The sequence below is a fragment of the Lipophrys pholis genome, assembly GCF_963383615.2.
Source record: "Lipophrys pholis genome assembly, chromosome: 7".
In the NCBI taxonomy this organism is placed as follows: Eukaryota; Metazoa; Chordata; class Actinopteri; order Blenniiformes; family Blenniidae; genus Lipophrys; species Lipophrys pholis.
Genome location: NC_137638.1, coordinates 31589269 through 31608105, shown reverse-complemented (window position 1 = coordinate 31608105; position 18837 = coordinate 31589269). Strand labels below are relative to the sequence as shown.

At 42.2% G+C, this 18837-nt stretch overlaps 1 protein-coding gene across 1 annotated transcript in view; it reads left to right on the top strand.

Annotated features, from left to right (window-relative positions):
* The window catches only part of fras1 (Fraser extracellular matrix complex subunit 1), a 442407-nt gene that overhangs the window by 168778 nt on the left and 254792 nt on the right, over positions 1-18837 (top strand). Inside the window, exons 12-14 of the mRNA XM_080467793.1 lie at positions 1251-1394; positions 3311-3457; positions 13009-13152. Of these exons, the coding sequence (XP_080323919.1) occupies positions 1251-1394; positions 3311-3457; positions 13009-13152 (435 nt within the window). The remainder of the gene's footprint in view (positions 1-1250; positions 1395-3310; positions 3458-13008; positions 13153-18837) is intronic.

Genomic DNA, 18837 nt, shown 5'->3' with positions numbered 1-18837 from the left:
TTATATATACTCTAAAAAACAAGGTCTGTGGCACCCTGAGCAAGACCCTCGACCCCAATCAGCTCCCCCGAGCGCCGTGCTGTGTGGCTGATACTGATGCTTCAATTTGGTGAAAAACTTTCCCTTCTGGAGACTTGTGAATCAAATAAATATATGTATGTATAAACATGAGCTGTGTTTTCTTCATGTTTAAACGTGTGTTGTGGCTCCAGGGGAGTTTTGTTAGCTGGAAAATATTGCTCATAAAGCTTGCAGACATCTGTGTTGTGTCGTCTGTCACATCGTTCCAGTATCAAGATTGCTTTTGGTTTTGAGGCTTCTGTTTTTCTGTTGGAAATAAGGAAGCATTGTTTCATTGCTCATCTCTCAGTGGAGCATTTTATCTGCAATCCACAGTGAATCAATTAAAAACATGTATATTATAAAGCATTCTTTGTAATTCTGACAGGATGGCGGCTCGTCAGCATGCAGGGACGAACCCTCTGATTCCTCCTAAGATTAAACTATTAAACTCTTCTTTTTCTACTCCCTCTTCGTCACTCTTTTATTCTGTCTCTGTGATTTGCATCATTATTGTTTTTTACTCTTGCTTTCACTTGGCCCATATGCAACTGTGCTAAATTCTCTTTGCTATTTCAAATATTTTATTTATACCAAAAAGATGACACACTGGCTGTGCTCTATAATAGATCTTTCCCCAGCTGGAAGCTTTGTAGGAAACATTGACAGTGGCAAGTGTAAAATGCATGATTACATTGGGCTCAGATATACTGCTTGGGTCTGTCTCCATGAACTGAGCTGGTTCACTGGAATATTTAGATTAGAGATATTGCGTTTGCTCACTCAAATGAATGAAGTCGGCCTTTGGTGACAGATGATTGGTCAATGCTGCACCAACTGTGAGCCAGCATGGGAAGACTGTGTATACTCAACACATTGCAGAACGACACTGAGAAAAACCTGAAATAGCTAAATAAGTCTTTTCTATATAATATACCAAATGCTTTAAAAAAACTCTACATTAAAAACACTTAATATGCCTGATTATTTCAGTGTGATTCAACAGAAATACTGATTCCACTTTGAGCAAAATGCCAATTTCTGCACATAATGATCTTCAAGTCCAAGTCCTCCATAGTCTTTACTTATAGACCGTACATACATCAGACTGTGCGAGTGTCTTTGTATCTTTATTTTCCATCCAGTGTGTAGTTTTGAATCAGAATAATCACTGAAAGTTGTGTTTGCAGCTCGGTGCCATGCAGACTGCCAGACGTGTTTGGGCCGCACAGACCACTGCGAGAGCTGCACAGACTCTACAGCGTTCCTCCATCACGGCCGCTGTGTTTCTGCTTGTCCAGCAGGGTTCTATGCTGAGGGATCAGTGTGTACAGGTACGTCTCTTTTCAGGTCTGTTTAAAAATGGATTTCAGGCTCTACACAGTTCTCCATTGCTGATGAAACTCCTGCTGTGAAATTCACTGATTAGAACCAGGTAGTCAGCTCAGCCGATAGCAGAGTTACTGTGGTCAGAGGCACAGGGTTCATTTCAATTTCAGTACTGCTGTGTGATCCTTATGGTCCCTTATGGTTTTACTCTTAGTGCATTCACTGCAAACCGCTCAAACCAAAAGCCCCATCTGTTTGCAAGGACATGCAATTTAGCACATTTTATTTACAATCTTGTTAAGCCAGACAGTAGTTGGAGCGTAACGTTATTATCGAGCAAGCAAATAAATAGTTAAAACCAGCAATGTCCATCAAAGCCCGAGGACACGTGTCCCAGAGTGGGTCAATTCTAAGGGTACATCCACACGACGAAGAAACAATCTTTTTCCTCCCTGGCCTTCTCCCAAAAAACTTCCATTCACACCTCACTATAAACACGGCTCAGCACGAGGCTTCAAGGCATGTAGTACACATGGCAGGCCGTTAGGGGTGCTGTGACTCGCCAAATACAGCAAAAACGCAGAAGAAGACAGACCACATAGAAATTTAGAAGTAGACTCCTGCACATAAACACATAAACCTATATATATAACTCTAGTTTTATAGGTCTATGGCCCCGCTCAGCCTGCTTCTAGCTTCTGCAGCTCGACCGGAGCTTGTAGTCCGTGATTGTTGTGGTTATTAGGCGACGTTGTGGACCGCAGTGGCCGGATGAGGGGGGCGATTACGTCATCTTTTTTCCACGGATGATTGTCTTTGCCGACTTTGCCGTCCACACGGCACAAGCCGGGGTTTTAGAATTTACCCACTCTGGGACCCGTGTTCCAAAAAACCCGTCTTCGGGCTCCAAAAACACCGCCTCATGTGGATGATGGACCAAAAACAGCTCGTTTCCTTTCCTGGTGTGGACGGCCCCTAAAACCCCGGTTATAATTGTTTTTTCAGAGCTCTGACAGTTTATCACAGATGTGAAAAAAAGAAAGTCCACATACAGTATGATGATCTTCATGTTCATCAGCTCTCAGTGTGAAGTCCCCACCATTAAGAATATTTAAGAGTGAGTTGAAAAATAAAATCTTTTTCAATCTGCAGTAATCTTAACCTGAAACTGAAATCTGAAATTTTGTTCTGATGCTGACCTGTTCTGCTGCCTAATACTGTAATTTTAACCTGATTATAAAATCAGACCTTCCCATGTGTAATGCTTTTTCATAATTTTGTTCAAAATTATTCTGGAATTATTTATTGAGCTGAGCTGTGTTGAACTGTCGCCTGCAGTTAACGACCTGCACATTATCTACGAGCCTGAAAGTGGTCAGATGACCCAAAATATAAACCTACAGCTGACAGACGGTGTCAGAAGGAGAGAGTAAATCTATCAATTTGGGAACATTTTATGCAAGAAATTTACTTTATACAATGTGGAAAATATGAAAGAAATGTGAAATATGAAACCTATGATGATAAAACAAGTTAACAGCTGAATGTGGATTGATGACGGCAGGATTTTCCCACCAGGCCTTTATACAGTGTTGCTTGTTTAAACAATATAAACATGTCTTTCTATTTCTGCCATTACAAACTGAATGCACATGGAGTCGATCTCCAAATAACGAAATGCTCACTTTTAAAGGTGTGTTTATCATCAAGCAAAACCAAACAGCAACATGCAGTAGAACATGTTGACCTGCTTCATCATGAGCTTCCAGCCTGAGCATTAAATCAGCTTTAAATGACCTCAAATCAACCAAATATCGTCATATCTGTTCCTGCTATAGGGAAATAAACTGTGCCACAGAATTCTACCCATTCAGATCATGTTTGGTTGGGTGTTTGAGCCTCTGTTTGCGGCCCCATTCAGCCTGCCCGTCATCCTGTGCCACGTGTTCCAGTGCCTGGGACTGTCAGACCTGTGGCCCCCAGTGGCCCCTGCTGAGTATTGATGGCAGCCAGTGCCTGACTTCCTGTCCTCCCGGTTCCTACCAGCACGACCACACGCACTGTCGACGTGAGTATCATTACAACTCCTGCGGGATGAAGCGCACAATGTTCTGGACCTCCCTCAAGCAGTGGCACCAATCAGTCCAAAACTATTCTGAGCAAGCATTTCTTCACAGCAACGAAAAAGATTGTAGTCATTTATTGTGTTCAATCAAAACTTAATTGCTTTGTAACTAAACATTTACATCAAGTTTTGTTTATTCATTTTTTTCAAACTTCTAGTATGGACAGTTGTGTGTTGTTTTATAGTAGTAATGACCTTAGCATTAGCTCATGGTCCATTAACTGGAGGCTACATGTTAAGTATTTCGTTCCTGGGGCTACATGTTAGCATTGATCTGATACAGACTTATATATATTTTGCAAACAGCCGTGCTCTTACCCGCAGTTTTTAAACTGAAGCTTTTCACTGTCTCATCCTCACATCTGTTAGCTGCTAATGCTAGCGTTGCTTCTCGCCACACTGATGCTTTGGTGCTTTGGTATTGTCAGTATGAACTGAAGGGAGCTTTCTCAGGTGCCACAGTGTGAAAATATGAAATATATATATGAAATTTATTCAATATATTTTATCTGGTCATTAATGAATCAAACTGAACATGTACCAGCTCCACTAGTTGGCTTTTATTATTCATATGACCTACTTCATTGAATGTGTCACAGTTTTGAAGTAATAACTCTTTATACTGCAAAAGTGAATCACAAAAATTTAATAATGTGGTAAAGTTCAATTGTTGTTTTTAGTATTTCTTTTTTTAAACTTTATTTTTATTGTAGATCTTTCATAACAAGAATTACATGTACACAAATAAATAAAAAAAACAGCAACAAAACAACAATTTAACAAAACAAAAAAAGGGACAATAAAATATGATGGTATTATTTACATTTTATAGGGAGGGGGAGTGGAGTATGTGTCTTTCCTTTACCATATGTTCCGTCTTCATGGCTGTAATCTGTAACATACCGTGGCCACCAAAACCCACCAACGAAAGCCACAACACAACAACAAAGAGTTGCAACACAACAACAAAAGCCTCAACACAACAACAAAAGCCTCAACACAACAACAAAAGTTGCAACACAACAACAAAGAGTCGCAACACAACAACAAAAGCCGCAACACAACAACAAAAGCCGCAACACAACAACAAAGAGTCGCAACACAACAACAAAAGCCACAACACAACAAAAGCCGCAACACAACAACAAAAGCTGCAAGACAACAACAAAGAGTCGCAACACAACAACAAAAGCCACAATGTGGCTATGTTGTTGAGTTGCGACTCTTTGTTGTTGTGTTGCGGCTTTTGTTGTTCACATTCATATTTAGGAACAAAATCCGGTCCTTTATTTAACTGCTGACTTTCTCAGTGTTCCTGAGTATCATCAACACTGGACTAAATAGTTTGTCATCATATTTCAGTACAGCGCCATAGAAGAAAAGACTGAAACTACAAGAGTTGTTGTTGGGGTTTTTTAAGAGTTATGCCAGTGTGAGTAATGTAATACTACACAAGGAGAACAACTTAATCACTCCAACATTTATCAACTTGTATGACTTTATATTAGATATTATGTGTAAAATGTCTCATCAGGAGAATGATAGAACTTAGAGCAGTGAAGCAGGTGGAGAGACTGAGGAAGCTCAGTTCAGCTCTTAAATTGATGAGTTAAATGTGGATTAGCGCCAAATACTTTTGATACAAACTATTTTATGATGAGATGAACTGTAATCCATCCAGGGAAGAGACAGGTGAGGAGGTGGAGCTTCAGGGTGAGGTAAGGTTTTAAAGTCATATTATTGATCATAATAGATCCAGAAAAAAGAACAGGTGAGGACTGATGTCAAGTTGATTTGTATTTAAAGATACATTTTCAATAATTATTCAATTATTTCATAGTACTATAAAGGTTTGGGTTAGGTTTTGATTAGCTCACCAGCAGCAATACCCCACCAGTGTTCTGAATATCTATATGCTGAGATGCTCCATCAGGACCAATGAGTGATTTTTGTTTTCCCAGTTTAGTTTTGAAATGGTTCACATTTATGTTGTACGTTAGACCTGCATCTCTGAAGACGTTCTGTATGTTCAGTAGCAGGAAGGAGACAGGAGGGGAGAGGACGGCACAGGGCTGGGGGGGAGGTCTTAAAATAAAGTAGGGAAGTATTTCACTGTAAAGGATAAGTTATGCTGTAAACAGAGTAACACATTGTATGAGACTATATACTACATCTGCATATCACTTGTTAAAATTCTGTATGACGAAAATCTTAACACTGACCTTTTTTTAGCTTTTGTAAGTCAAATGCTGTTACATTGCTATATGCAAACCTGCCAACCTGTACGCATTTTGCGTAGCAAGTACGCAATTTGACATCTAAATAGAGAGGCTGCCAGTGGGGAATCCAAAATGGCCGACAATATGGCTGCTTCCTTGTGATCGCCGCCACATTGTTCCGTCATTTTGCTCCGAATCACTATCACAGCGCCACTGTCAGTGGGAGGCAAGAGTACATGATCCGCAATGCGACCTTGCTTCTCCAGAATTGAAACCCCGCCAGTGCAGTAGCAAGATGGTGGCTTATGGGCGCTGATAATACTTGTTTGCGGGCGCTGACATAGCGGTCGCCGCCATAGCGGTCGCCGCCATAATTGCTCAAGGTCAGCGCCATAACACTCTCAAAATTGAAACCCGGCCAGTGCGGTATCAAATAATGGCGGCGTATGTGCGTCGTCATACTTGTTTGTGGTTGCCGACATGCTTTTTTACGGTCAGCGCCATACTTGTATGTGGTCGCCGCCATATTTAAAAGGCAGAATGACGTCAGTGGCTAAAGTTACGTCATGGCTTCATGGGTCATGTTCAGTTCTGGGAAGCACAAGTACACTGGAAGGTACATCCAGGTAGATTTTATCTGAGTAAAGCTCAGAGTGCATTTATAAGGTCAGTTATCATAGTCCACATTCAATTTATAAAAACAGTCTAGAAAAAAAAGATTCACTCTCATGATAGATACCTGTATGTATCTTCTTATTCTAAACAAAATGCTGAATTACTTTAAATCATTTATTACTGTAAATGATGAAACCTTTAGAAATGTTTGTGAGGAGGATTTGAAAATTGAAGTATCATCATGAAAACAGCCTCTGACTGATCTCCAGGCTCAGATGGAATCACTACAAACAATTCTGAAAAGAAATTAAAACTTTGCTATTTGAGGCAATAATGAATGACTGGAAAGGAATTATTGACAATGAAATGAGGCAGAATTATTTCAGGATGTCTATCTGTCATGTTTTCTTACCTTTAGGATAAATTAAGTAAAGTGTCTCATCTAACTCCACTCTAAATTCTGCATTACATTTACATTTCAATACACTGCACCTGTGTCATTTTATATCCCAAATTGTCGGTGAGCCATGTAACAAAGGTTTATTCTGTATACACCTGCGTACATGATTGACAGAGTTGTCTAACTCTCTCTGAGCCTATTTCAGCAACACAATGCAGCTGTAACCACAGTGAAGAGTTCAGCTACTAAACTGATCTGCCTCCTTCATTCATCCAGTGACAATGTGTGCTGCATTAAGCAAAACAAACGACAAGAATGAAGAATAACTGTAGTTTCTTCAGCAGGAAGGAGTAAATGTCCATGACAAACCTTCAACAAATACCTAAGACAACTTTAAAAGAATCAAACCATCATAAATCATGTCATTGTTCTTTATTATATATACAATCACAGGATACTTTAATAGAGAAAACCCAACAAATCCACATGAGCAAGCGTGAGCGACGGTGGAAAGGAAGAACTCCCTCTAACAGGAAGAGACCTGCAGAAAGCAGACTCAGAGGTGGAGGCTTTCTGCTGGCCGGGTGGGGTGAGAGGACAGAGGAGAGGACAGACAGATAGATAAGAGAGAGATCCACTCTGTGAAGACTGATCAGGACAGGAGGCTTCAATCCACCTTCAGCTCCATCCAGCAGGGAGGTTGAGAGCATAGACTACAGGAGAGAAAGGCAAATGTTAGTGACATGTAATAGTGGTGAATAAAAAAGGAAAGAAGCTCAGTTTCGGTCCTCCAGCAGTCATAACTTATGGCAGCTTAACTAGAAAATGGTCTAAAGGGGTCCTGAAGCAGCTCTCACTGTAAACTTTAATAGAAAAGTCTTCATCCTAACCTTCAAATGAGAGGCTGTGTCAGACTCTTTAACTGAAACTGGATCTGGTTCCACATCAGAGGAACCTGAAAGCTGAAAGCTCTGCCTCCATTCTACTTTTAGAAAAGCTAGGAACCTCCAGTAAGCCAGCACTCTGAGAACCAAGTGTTCTTCTGGGGAGATCTGGGACCAGCAGGTCTTTAAGATATTTTGATTAGTTGAAGACTTTTTAAGCAGTGACTTGGACCCCCTGATAATAGGGAGGTACAATAGTTACTCTGGAAGTAAATACATGGATTAGCTTTTCAGTGTCACTCTATCAATATTGTCTTGATTTTAGAGACATTGTGCAAATGTAAATGTAAAGATTCCAATAGATAAGATGGTAATGAGCGACAGCAGTGCAGCTTCACTCTACTATCAGGTGAACACAGGAAGATATAGGATTACTACTACATCTCTGGATGCCTTCAGACTCTCTTGTTCATCATGTACGGTTGGTTACCCTGTGAGAGCATGTTAGGTTGAGGAATAAAAGTAAAGAAATCAAGCTTATGTTACGTAAAAACTCTCAAACCTGATTGATGAGATGTTTTCTTACCTGCTGGTCACTGAAAGGAAACATCCTCAGTTTGAGCTGCTGCTTCAGGGAAAGTGATGCTGGCGACATCTTCCAGAGGTTTATTCTGTCTGAACAGATCCTCGACTGCAGATAAAAATGAGTTAAAATGAGATAAAAAGCAGCACCAACTGTGACATTTACACTTTGATTAAAGTCAAAACTACTGGATTTTATTTGTTCCTGTCATTTAACAAAAGGAATCAGCCAACGGTTGAATCAGCTGACATGTTTCTTTCACAAGGTGATCATCAAACAACTGTTCTATTCAACATAAAGGAGTGCAGGCTCAATATTGCAGCCAGGTGTTTCAGTCATTTCTGCCATACCACATGCATCTATTGAACTACTGAACCAACTATTGGAGTAGCTGTGCTCTCTTTTTGGGTGTTGCATCCACAGCTGAATGATGCATTGGGAGAATTTGTGGAGACTGATCTTTTATTGATGAATGCAAACTGACAAACATCTAAGTGATTCATTGCAGTATGTTATATATTAGATATTCAATCTCTCTTATAACCATTAATCTTTTTCTAATTTGGATGCACCAATAAAAACACAGCGATCACAAGCAGGTTGTATACATCCAGTAATGCAGTATGATAAAAATACCAGTACAGGTTTAAAGGAACCAAACACATGGAACAAAGATAAAAAGAGCAACATAAATTTCGAGCTGATCTTACATGCATTGCTCCTAAAATAACTATAAAACTATTCATACTGTCATTAATACTGATATAACTACAGCTACCAATTTATTCTTATTAATGCAGACTGATATTTTCTACATAGACAAGAAAGCAATTGTTTATCTTAACAGAAGACAATCCTTTACTCTGTTGAGCTTCGAGCACACGTGTGAAGAAACCAAAGACGAAACAACAAATGTGCATTTGAACAACGTAGCGGCAATTTCATTTCCGGCGAGTACGTCACTTCATGTTCCTGCATGTTCAGTCCATTTCGTGACTTCCTGTGGGTCGGCTTCTATATATGTCACTTCCGGTGCGTCATTTTGCGTAATTTCCGTCCATGCTTCCGTATAGCACCATTTCAAGATGGCGGCGACGCAGAAACAAATATGGCGGCACCCCCAACACCGCCATCTTGGTTTTCCCCACTGGCATCTCTTGTCTAAATATGCTGGTACGACTCGCCCCTGTAAACTACGCAAAAAGTGAGTTCTGTGGCAAATGTGCACGTGTGGTACTCATGTCTGACAACACGATGCAGCAGCGTGGTGAAGCAGTTTCAGCCAATCACTGTAGAAAAGCGGAGAATAACGAGTCTACCGAGTCTACCGAACCTATAGTGTAATATCCCGCCCCCCACCTCCCTGCCTCCTCCAATTTACCACACTCTCCGTCCTCCGTTCCCCACTCGCTGCTGTTGGCACTTACAAAGGTAAACTGTGTGTGTGTGTGTGTGTGTGTGTGTGTGTGTGTGTGTGTGTGTGTGTGTGTGTGTGTGTGTGTGTGTGTGTGTGTGTGTGTGTGTGTGTGTGTGTGTGTGTGTGTGTGTGTGTGTGTGTGTGTGTGTGTGTGTGTGTGTGTGTTTTAGCCTTTATATATATCCATTGCAGATAGAGTCGGCCTGTATATACTGTAATGAGGAATGTGATTATTTATACAGTTTAAACATGTAGCCAACAAATCTTTTGCAGCAAGTTTTGCAACCACTGCCATGGTCAACAAAATAAATTGTTTAAAATAATATTGTTACCTTGGTTTGTTAACAGCATGAAAAGTGAAGGTGTTTCATTGAAAGGGTGTCATGATGAGGACATAGCATTTTTTGGTTATCTGTTGATGAGTGCAAAATGTCTATATTTTCTTTATTAAAATTATTGTAATCAAAAATATAGGTTTTATTGTTTTTTTATAACCATTTTCCAGCCAGTGAATGGGGAAATTACTGCGTGCAAAGCAATGGAGTTGCAAAAGTCTCCGGAAAAAAAAGGTGCACAACACAAGTGGTACTCAAAATATTTTGACAAGGTTGGCAGGTCTGCATATGTAAATACATGAATGCCATGCAGGGACATGAAGGTCTGGAGGCAGTGAATCAAAGTGAGGGAGAGACAGGAGTAGAGCAACAAATAAGAGAGAGAATAACATATAAGAGAGCATCAGGTAAGAGAGAATAACATATAACAGCAGATGTTTTATAAAAGTTCACTAAAAAGTTACAAATTGAGTTGCTTGCTCATAGTAAGTTCAAACTTATTCTACTTTATTGGAGCCTTATTGGACAAGAAGTCAAGATATGAGCAATTTATGGCTGCAGATGACAGGAGGAAAAAACATTTAGGGTATGTCCGAATTGTCCCTACTATCTCCTTATCTATCGACTTTTCCTTAACCCCGGAAGTGTTCTGTTTAGCGGCCATGAACGGCGCTTCACGTGAAAGAGAGCTTTAATCAGTGTTCACGGAGATTGCCATTGGAAACAGTTTCAGAGCAGCGTTCTATCATTCTACACCTCCATTCTTCATGCCTCCAATGTTGAAGCATTTGATTCAGACACACCCAGAAATAAAGTGAAAGGAGCAGAAATTCACAATGTAATGCGCAAATGTTGAAAAATAAGCCCCAAACTCATACACGCGTTATTTTTTCCCCTCTATTTCCACTCCGGGGCTCCCGACTAAAGCAAGACGGACGCGAAAAAACACCAATAGGGAGACGAAGAGATGTAATGTCTTCTCGCTCTTTGGTCTGCATCTGAGGTTCAGGTCAAACGAGATGGAGCGACCCGGACTAAACAATGAATACAGTCCGTCTCCTGGTTCCTGGATGAGTGCTGTCAGTGCCAAATTGTTGAAATCCATGACGTATCACGTTTTGGAGTGACGCAATGACGTGGCTCCCACTGGCTCCGTTAACGGTGGAAAGAGAACCAGTTCTTTGGCGTTGCTCATTTAAGAACTGGCTCTGGCACCGGCCCTGAACTAGCTCCTGGTTCTTTTTGGTGGAAAAGCCCTATCAGAGAGACAGAGCCTTTAAAGGTAAAGACCAACCATTCTGAGAAAAAAAGGTCTGCATAAAACAGCAAGACTTTTACCATCTACTTGATATGATGTCAGTGATGACGAAGCCAAAGGTGACAACTTAACCTGATTCTGTTTTGAAACCACTGCATGGACACACAAACACTCCAAAAACCATTGTCTGTGAGTGCTGCTCTCTGCAACGCACAACACAAACCTGAATCATGTAAAGCAATGGTTCTCAAACTCTTCACAGTGTGCACCACCACAGCATTATGACCTGAACATACCAGTCTGTATGTTCGCTACCTGTTCGCTATGGACAGTTCACAACTGTTTGCTCTCAATGTGAGGATTATTTATGATAATTGTCAACCACAGCCACACTGTACAATGCAGTACATTATAACATGTTTTCTAAACGTTAAATGTCTGACAACAATACATGTCCTTTATTTTTTGAAGTAAATGAGATATATTTATATTGAAAATCATTGCATTCAAATTTATTTATATATTTTTTTACATTGTATAGATTGTTCAATCTTTTGGATTTTGAGTTGTGAATGTTCTGATTGAACTAATGGAAACACTTGGATTATCTGTTAATTGGTCTCATCCACTTCTGAGACCTTTTCACCAAGCTTCCCATCTCCTCTGGATATCGCAGAAAGCTCCAACCCTTCCCCTAGTAAAGGTTCAGAAAATCCACAAAGTGCTCCCTCTCCCAGTCATAGTCTAATTTGATGTCAGAGGATTTCCAACCCTGCTGAGCACAACTTGAGTTGAGATGATGAATAGTACCTCAAACCGCTTCAAGATTAACCAGAAGTCACTTTCCATGGTCGCCCCAACTCCTCTGTTGGTAGTTTCAGGCCAGTCCTTGTTAGTTGCAAGACCCTGAGCCAAGCAGCTTGAAGACTTCTCAGTTCACTAATATCCAAGGCAGCATTGTCAGGTTGTCAACATGCCACCAGGTCTTTAGCGACAACTTGAAAAATGTAGGTTTTAAACATGGTCCACTTGGACTTCATATCCCTTAATTACTTTGCCAATTGACAGATCTTTTTTTGTAGGTGGAAATTGAAATATTTCTGTACAGGGACAGTTTTCCCAGCACACGCTTACAAATCGTTTAGGTCTACCGGGTCTTTCCTGATATCGGGTCCAACTCACAGCTCGGTTGACAGTTCAGTTCTCATCCCACGACTGTCCAGAACTTATGGTGTCAGGTGAAACAACATGCAAACCAAACAGCTCAATAACAAGTTCACTCTGAGCATGCTCCTTGTTTATAACAAGCACATAAATTCAACAGTCACTTCCTTCCAAACTTGAGTGGTGAAGTTACCCACCAGAACATTGTTTGGGACCTTTCAATGATTCCACCCTACTCGAAGAAGCCCAAAACTACTTTTCAGCACATGAACACAAACCGTGTGAGCCATGACACTCAATCACACACAATGCAGAGTTCATGCTTCTGCTTTAATTTTCTACTGAGTATTCATTGATTTTATTCCTCAAATCATCTTTCATTGAATGAATGATTCAATGATCATCCCAAACAGAATTAACTTGTCTGTAGTTACTGGAACACACCATTCTGTCTAACTGCTCTGAGAGTGTTGGTTTGTGAGTTCACACTTTGGATTTATCTCAGTGTACCTGCACTTTAGATGTGAGTTGTGGAAACTGGCTAACACAAATCTGCACCAATGACCTTCTGCACACAGAATATAACTGAACCGTATCCTTTCCATGTTTTCATCAACAGGCTGTCATGATTTGTGCTTGAACTGCCGTGGGCCCAGTCAGCAGGACTGTGTCTCCTGTTTGGACAAGGCTGCCCTGCTGAAAGACGGCTCATGTGTCCTTGACTGTGGCGAGGGTTTCTACAGTCAGACAGGCGTCTGCTACGGTACAGTTAAAACATCACTCGTTTTGTGTATTGGAGTGTTGAAAGCACGTGCAATGGAAACTGGTCAGATATAATAGTTGTTCTCCATTTATGTTGGCAGGATATTTGTATAAGGTAATCATGACATTCTGGCTTTGACTAATGAGGCTGAAATGGGAATTTATTGAGTTTAGATCTGTTTGAACTGTTATCTATACACTTGAAGGAGTTACTGTGTGAAAACAACCAACAGACAATCTAAAAACTACTTATCTTTCAAATGTCATCAGGGATTAAAGTATTTTCTTATTGATCTAGTTGTTGTATGTCATTACCCCTGTGACATTAAATGTTCAGATGATTTTACAAAATAGATCAGTGATAGTATGAATTTTCATAAAACATTTTCCTCTACACATATATACACTTTGAATTTGCTCACATTTTTCAGGAGCTGCATTCAAAGATCTAAGTCTTTTTCTATGTGCACAAAAGGCCCATTTCTCTCAAATATTGTTCACAATTATGTCTAAATCTGTGTAAATGGGCACTTCTCCTTTGTCGAGATAATCCCTCTGCCTTGCAGGTAGAAGATCAGATGCTGATCAAACAGTGTGTGTTAAGACCGGCCACAATGTGATGAGACAATTAGCAATGGACTATCAAAAGCCACTTTAAAATGTAAATATGACAGGATGTATTTTTTTATTATTGCATTGAGTCAAAAATGTGCAGAGAAATATCATTTCTAAGGCTGAAAACTGCTTAAAAACCATTTCAATGTTTACAGGATGATCGATTCTGACTTATCACAAGTATTTTCATGTGATTGAAAGAATAGAAAATATCTTCCAAGAGAAACATTTTGTTGTTTGTTAAATACTGAGTAGAATTATCACATTCGAAGTGTTAACATGTGACTGAGTGTTTCCATAAATCACAGGGAATTTAATCTGAGACTTGTTTTTTTTTTTTTTTTTTTTTTTTTTCAAACTTTGTTAATAGATCATTTTGAACATTACGGACAGACAGTGTAGTATAGTCACATCTGAATGTCAACCCCCTCCCCACCCACCTGCCACCCACCACAAGGCTAAACACACACACACACACACACACACACACACACACACACACACACATACACACAGAAGGAGAGAAGGGGATAAATGAAACGAAGGTAGGGAGGGAAAAATAAATAAAAAATATATAAAAAATGAGGAGGCGGGGGTGTTTCAATCTTCCAACTCAGAGGAAAGCTCCAGAGAAAGTGTGTAGTGGTTAGAAAAGGATCCCAAGTAGTATGAAATGATTTCACTGAGCTTCTTAGTGTAAATATAAGTCTTTCCACCAATGTCGCTGATGAGGATGCGAAGGATACCTTCTTTGACCAACTCCACCAGGCTGTTGGCCAACCCCCACCACACGACATCACCATCATCCTCACCGATGCCAATGCCACTCTGTCCAGCTGTGATCGGTCCACAGGCTCACCCGGCTGCACAACTTTTGCTGACAGGTCCACAAACGACAATGGTAACGGCCTTCTCCGCCACCACAACAACCTCTGTGTCACTGATACCTGGTTTCCTCGGAAACTCATCCATCACTGGACATGGTACAGCCCAGATGGCAGAACCACATCCTTATCTCTCGATGCTGGAAGTCGTTTGTCACCAACTGCCGTGTGTACCGAGGAGCAGAGCTTGGCAACACAGACCATTGTCTGCTGGTGGCCCAGCTCAAGCTAAAGCTGCGAGCCAACCAGCACACAAAGACTCAGCCTCGCCTGGACTCCTCTCTACTCAGTGATCCCAACATCGCCACAGACTTCAGTTGCGCCATCCGCCGCACCCCCGAGGCACTGGCTACTGACAAAGTGAACGACTGGCTGACCTTCAAGGTCAGTGTCATCCAGTCAGCTTGCAGTGTCCTCGGATGCTCTCGACCTTCCCCAAAAAAGCCCTGGATATCAGAGAGAACTCTTGACATCATCGAGCGGCGGCGTGAGGCCGGGCTCCGAGGTGACCTATCAGAGTAGTGGCTATAGCCGAGGATAGGGAGAAGTTCTGGGAGGCTGAAGCTAAACACCTAGAGTCCGCGGCCAACAACAACAACATGAGCCGTGTATTCAGTTTGCTGTGCTAAGTCCGTAATGGCCCACGCATCAAGACAGCTCTGATGAAAGATTGTGACGGCAACCTCATAACAAGCAAACTGCGTTGAACGCTGGAAAGAGCACTTCAGCCTCTTTCTGCAGCACAACGCCACCTCGGCTGATCCCACCATCCTAACTGCCGCTAATGCTGCAGCCCCTTGTGATGCCTGCAGCACAGACCCTGTCACACCTGAGCAAGTCAGAGCCGCCCTGAAGAAAGTTAACAACAGGGAAGCCCCCGGAATCTGTTTAATATCTGCTGAGATGCTAAACTCAGGCGGTGATAGCATCGTCGAGTGGCTCACCCACATATTCAATCAGGTGTGGGAAACAGAGAGGCTTCCCAGCGACTGGACCAGAGGAGTTATCCTACCCTTCTGGAAATGTAAGGGTGACAGGCTGGTCTGCGGCAACCACAGAGGCATTACCCTTCTTTCCATCCCCGGCAAGCTCTTTACTCGGATCTTGCTCACTCGTGCTCTCCCAGCCATCAGAAGCAGCCGCCGTCCCCAGCAGGCTGGCTTCATGCCCAACCGCTCCACAACAGACCACATCTCCGCCGTTCGTCTGCTGATAGAGAAGACCTATAAATTCCGTAAACACTGCCATCTCTACATCGGGTTCATAGATCTGGAGGCTGCCTTTGACACCGTCTGCCATGCTTCACTGTGGAGTATTCTACAGGCCCTTGGAGCATCATCTAAGAGCATTGCCCTGTTCAAGCTGCTATACAGCAATGCACAGAGCTGTGTCCGTATTAACGGCAGAGACTCTGACTGGTTTCCCATCTCCAGTGGCGTTCGCCAGGGCTGCATTGCTGCTCCCGACCTCTTCAATTTCATCATTGAGCATCTGATGTGCAGGGTCTGTGAGCGGGTCACCGGAGTGTCCTTCGGCCGCTACCACCTGACTGACCTGGAGTACGCTGACGACACCATTCTGCTCAGCACATCCCACAGCCAGCTGAGAGACGCTCTGGGCATATACAGTGAAGAGGCAGAGAAGCTTGGCCTCCAAGTGAGCTGGACAAAAAACAAGTTCATGTATGTCGGTGATGGACCGGATCCACCACCCCTACGGCTCGGTAACAACATTGTGGAGCCTGTCAAGAACTTTGTGTATCTGGGGTCCATAGTGACAGCCAACGGGGACCTAAAACCAGAGATTATCCGCAAAAGAGCCCTGGCTGCATCAGCTCTGCAGTCTCTCTGGAAACCACTCTGGCGGCACCAGACCATCTCACGCAAGACGAAGCTCTGGATTTACAACTCTGCAGTACTCTCCATCCTGCTTTATGGCTCAGAGACTTGGCCCTTAAACAAGACTCTGGCTGCAAGAATTGATGGCTTTGACAGCAGGGCTCTCAGAACCATCGAGAACATCAGGTGGTCTCAGCGAGTTTCCAACAAAGTGCTTAGAGCCCGCACTGCCAGCACAGAGCTTCAAGCCTGGCTGCAGAGCACCCGCTGGTTCGGCCATGTCCTCCGCCTTCCTCTTGACCATTCGACGAAAGCCATTCTCCAGTTTGACCTAAGGGCCAGAGGTTGGAGATGACCACGAGGCAAACCCTGCACCCGATGGCTCAATGTCATTACGGGCGACCTTCAACAACATGGAGTTGCTGTGGAGAATGCAGAGCAGCTGGCACAAGACTGTCAGCTCTGGAAAGAACTGGTTCATCTGGTAGGCTCAATGCACAGGGACGGGAACCCCCCCCACACCCCCACCCCCGCAGGAGCCCTAATAAATGTACACTTTCTTCAGTCTCAATTACATTTGGGCTCTTTTTTCCAGTATCCCTGTGGACCTTCCTGCCAGCATCCACTTCAGAACGACACGTCAGCAGCAGCCAGATTTAGCTAACAAACAATGTGAGAACACAATAATTAGCAGCTCTTTCTGGCACTAATTAGGCTACTTGAATAAAGACATCCTGTATGAATATGGATGGTTTCTATTTTCAAGAGGAGCAGGCTGGGTTCCCTCAGGGCGATGGCGAACTTAGCAGCACATACTTCAACTCGTTCTGTGTTTAAAAACAGCCACGGGGTGGAAGAGGGCTTTTTTATCGTCGAGGTGCTGGGAGTTTGGAGGCTATCAGTAAGGAGCCTTCTATAAGAAAATGTCAAAACCCAGGGAACGTTCTGGAAAAAGGTCAAACTCATTTGAACTTACCAGATTGTGCTTTGATGTCTGGTTTACAATGTCCCCATCATGAAGAAGCTGAGGGGCATTGGACTTCTCTCAGTTCGACCTGGATCGGTCTGCTGTCTGCTGTATCGGTCTGTGGAAAAGGATTTCTCTGTTTTCTTGAGAGAAAAGCTTGTTACAGCCTGTTTACTGAAAAACACAGTAAACCACAAAGAGCTACTATTTAAGACCAAATATCAGAGACATTTATCAACAAGAGAGACGTCTCTGTCTCTTTCCAACAAAGAAAATTTGTCTGAAAGCACAAAACATGTTTAACCTTTGAAATGAAGATATCAGAGCTCATAAAGTTAGTGTATACAGTATATCATGGTTTCAGGTACATATGAAAACTTTATCTTCGCTTGCATTCTTGATGATCCAGAACTACAATTTCTTAACATTTTTGTTCTTTCAGCCATCTTCTATGTTTTATCTAATTAACCAGATTTTAGAACATTTTTGAATGCATTTCTTTCTCTGTCCCCTCTTGTGATTGTAGCTATTTTACCGCTTTTAACATGGCATTTTTGTTGATTTTCTCCACATACGAAATATAAAGTTAAACCTGCATATTTGCCAGTGAAAAATAGCTTGTAATGTCACATTGGTCATCTTCAATTGTGAGTGAAATTATTTGGAAAGATAGTCTGTTGTGCAAACCAATCACAGAAAGCTTCACAATTGGTTAATTCACTGCAGAGCCTGTAGAGTCACTAAAGAGACTAGAATCACTGCAGAGGGATGGTAGAGTCACTACAGACTCTAGAGTCACTACAGAGACTGTAGAGTCACTGCAGAGGAGCTGTAGAGTCACTGCATAGACTGCAGAGTCACTAGAGACACTAGAGTCACTGCAGAGGAGCAGTAGAGTCACTACAGAGACTATAGAGTCAATACAGAGACGGGTCACTACAGAATAGAGTCACTACAGAGATGATAGAGTCACTGCAGAGACTGTAGAGTCACTGCAGATGAACTGTAGAGTCACTGCAGAGACTAGTCACTGCAGAGACTGTAGAGTCACTGCAGATACTGTAGAGCCACTGCAGAGACTAGAATCACTGCAGAGGAGCAGTAGAGTCACTACAGACTAGAGTCACTGCAGAGAGTGTAGAGTCACTGCAGAGGAGCAGTAGAGTCACTACAGACTAGAGTTACTACAGAGACGATAGAGTCACTGCAGAGACTGTAGGGCCACTACATAGACTGTAGAGTCACTGCAGAGGAGCAGTAGAGTCACTGCAGAGACTGTTGAGTCACTGCAGAGGAGCTGTAGAGTCACTACAGGCTAGAGTCACTACAGAGACTGTAGAGTCACTGCAGATGAGCATTAGTCACTGCAGAGACTGTTGAGT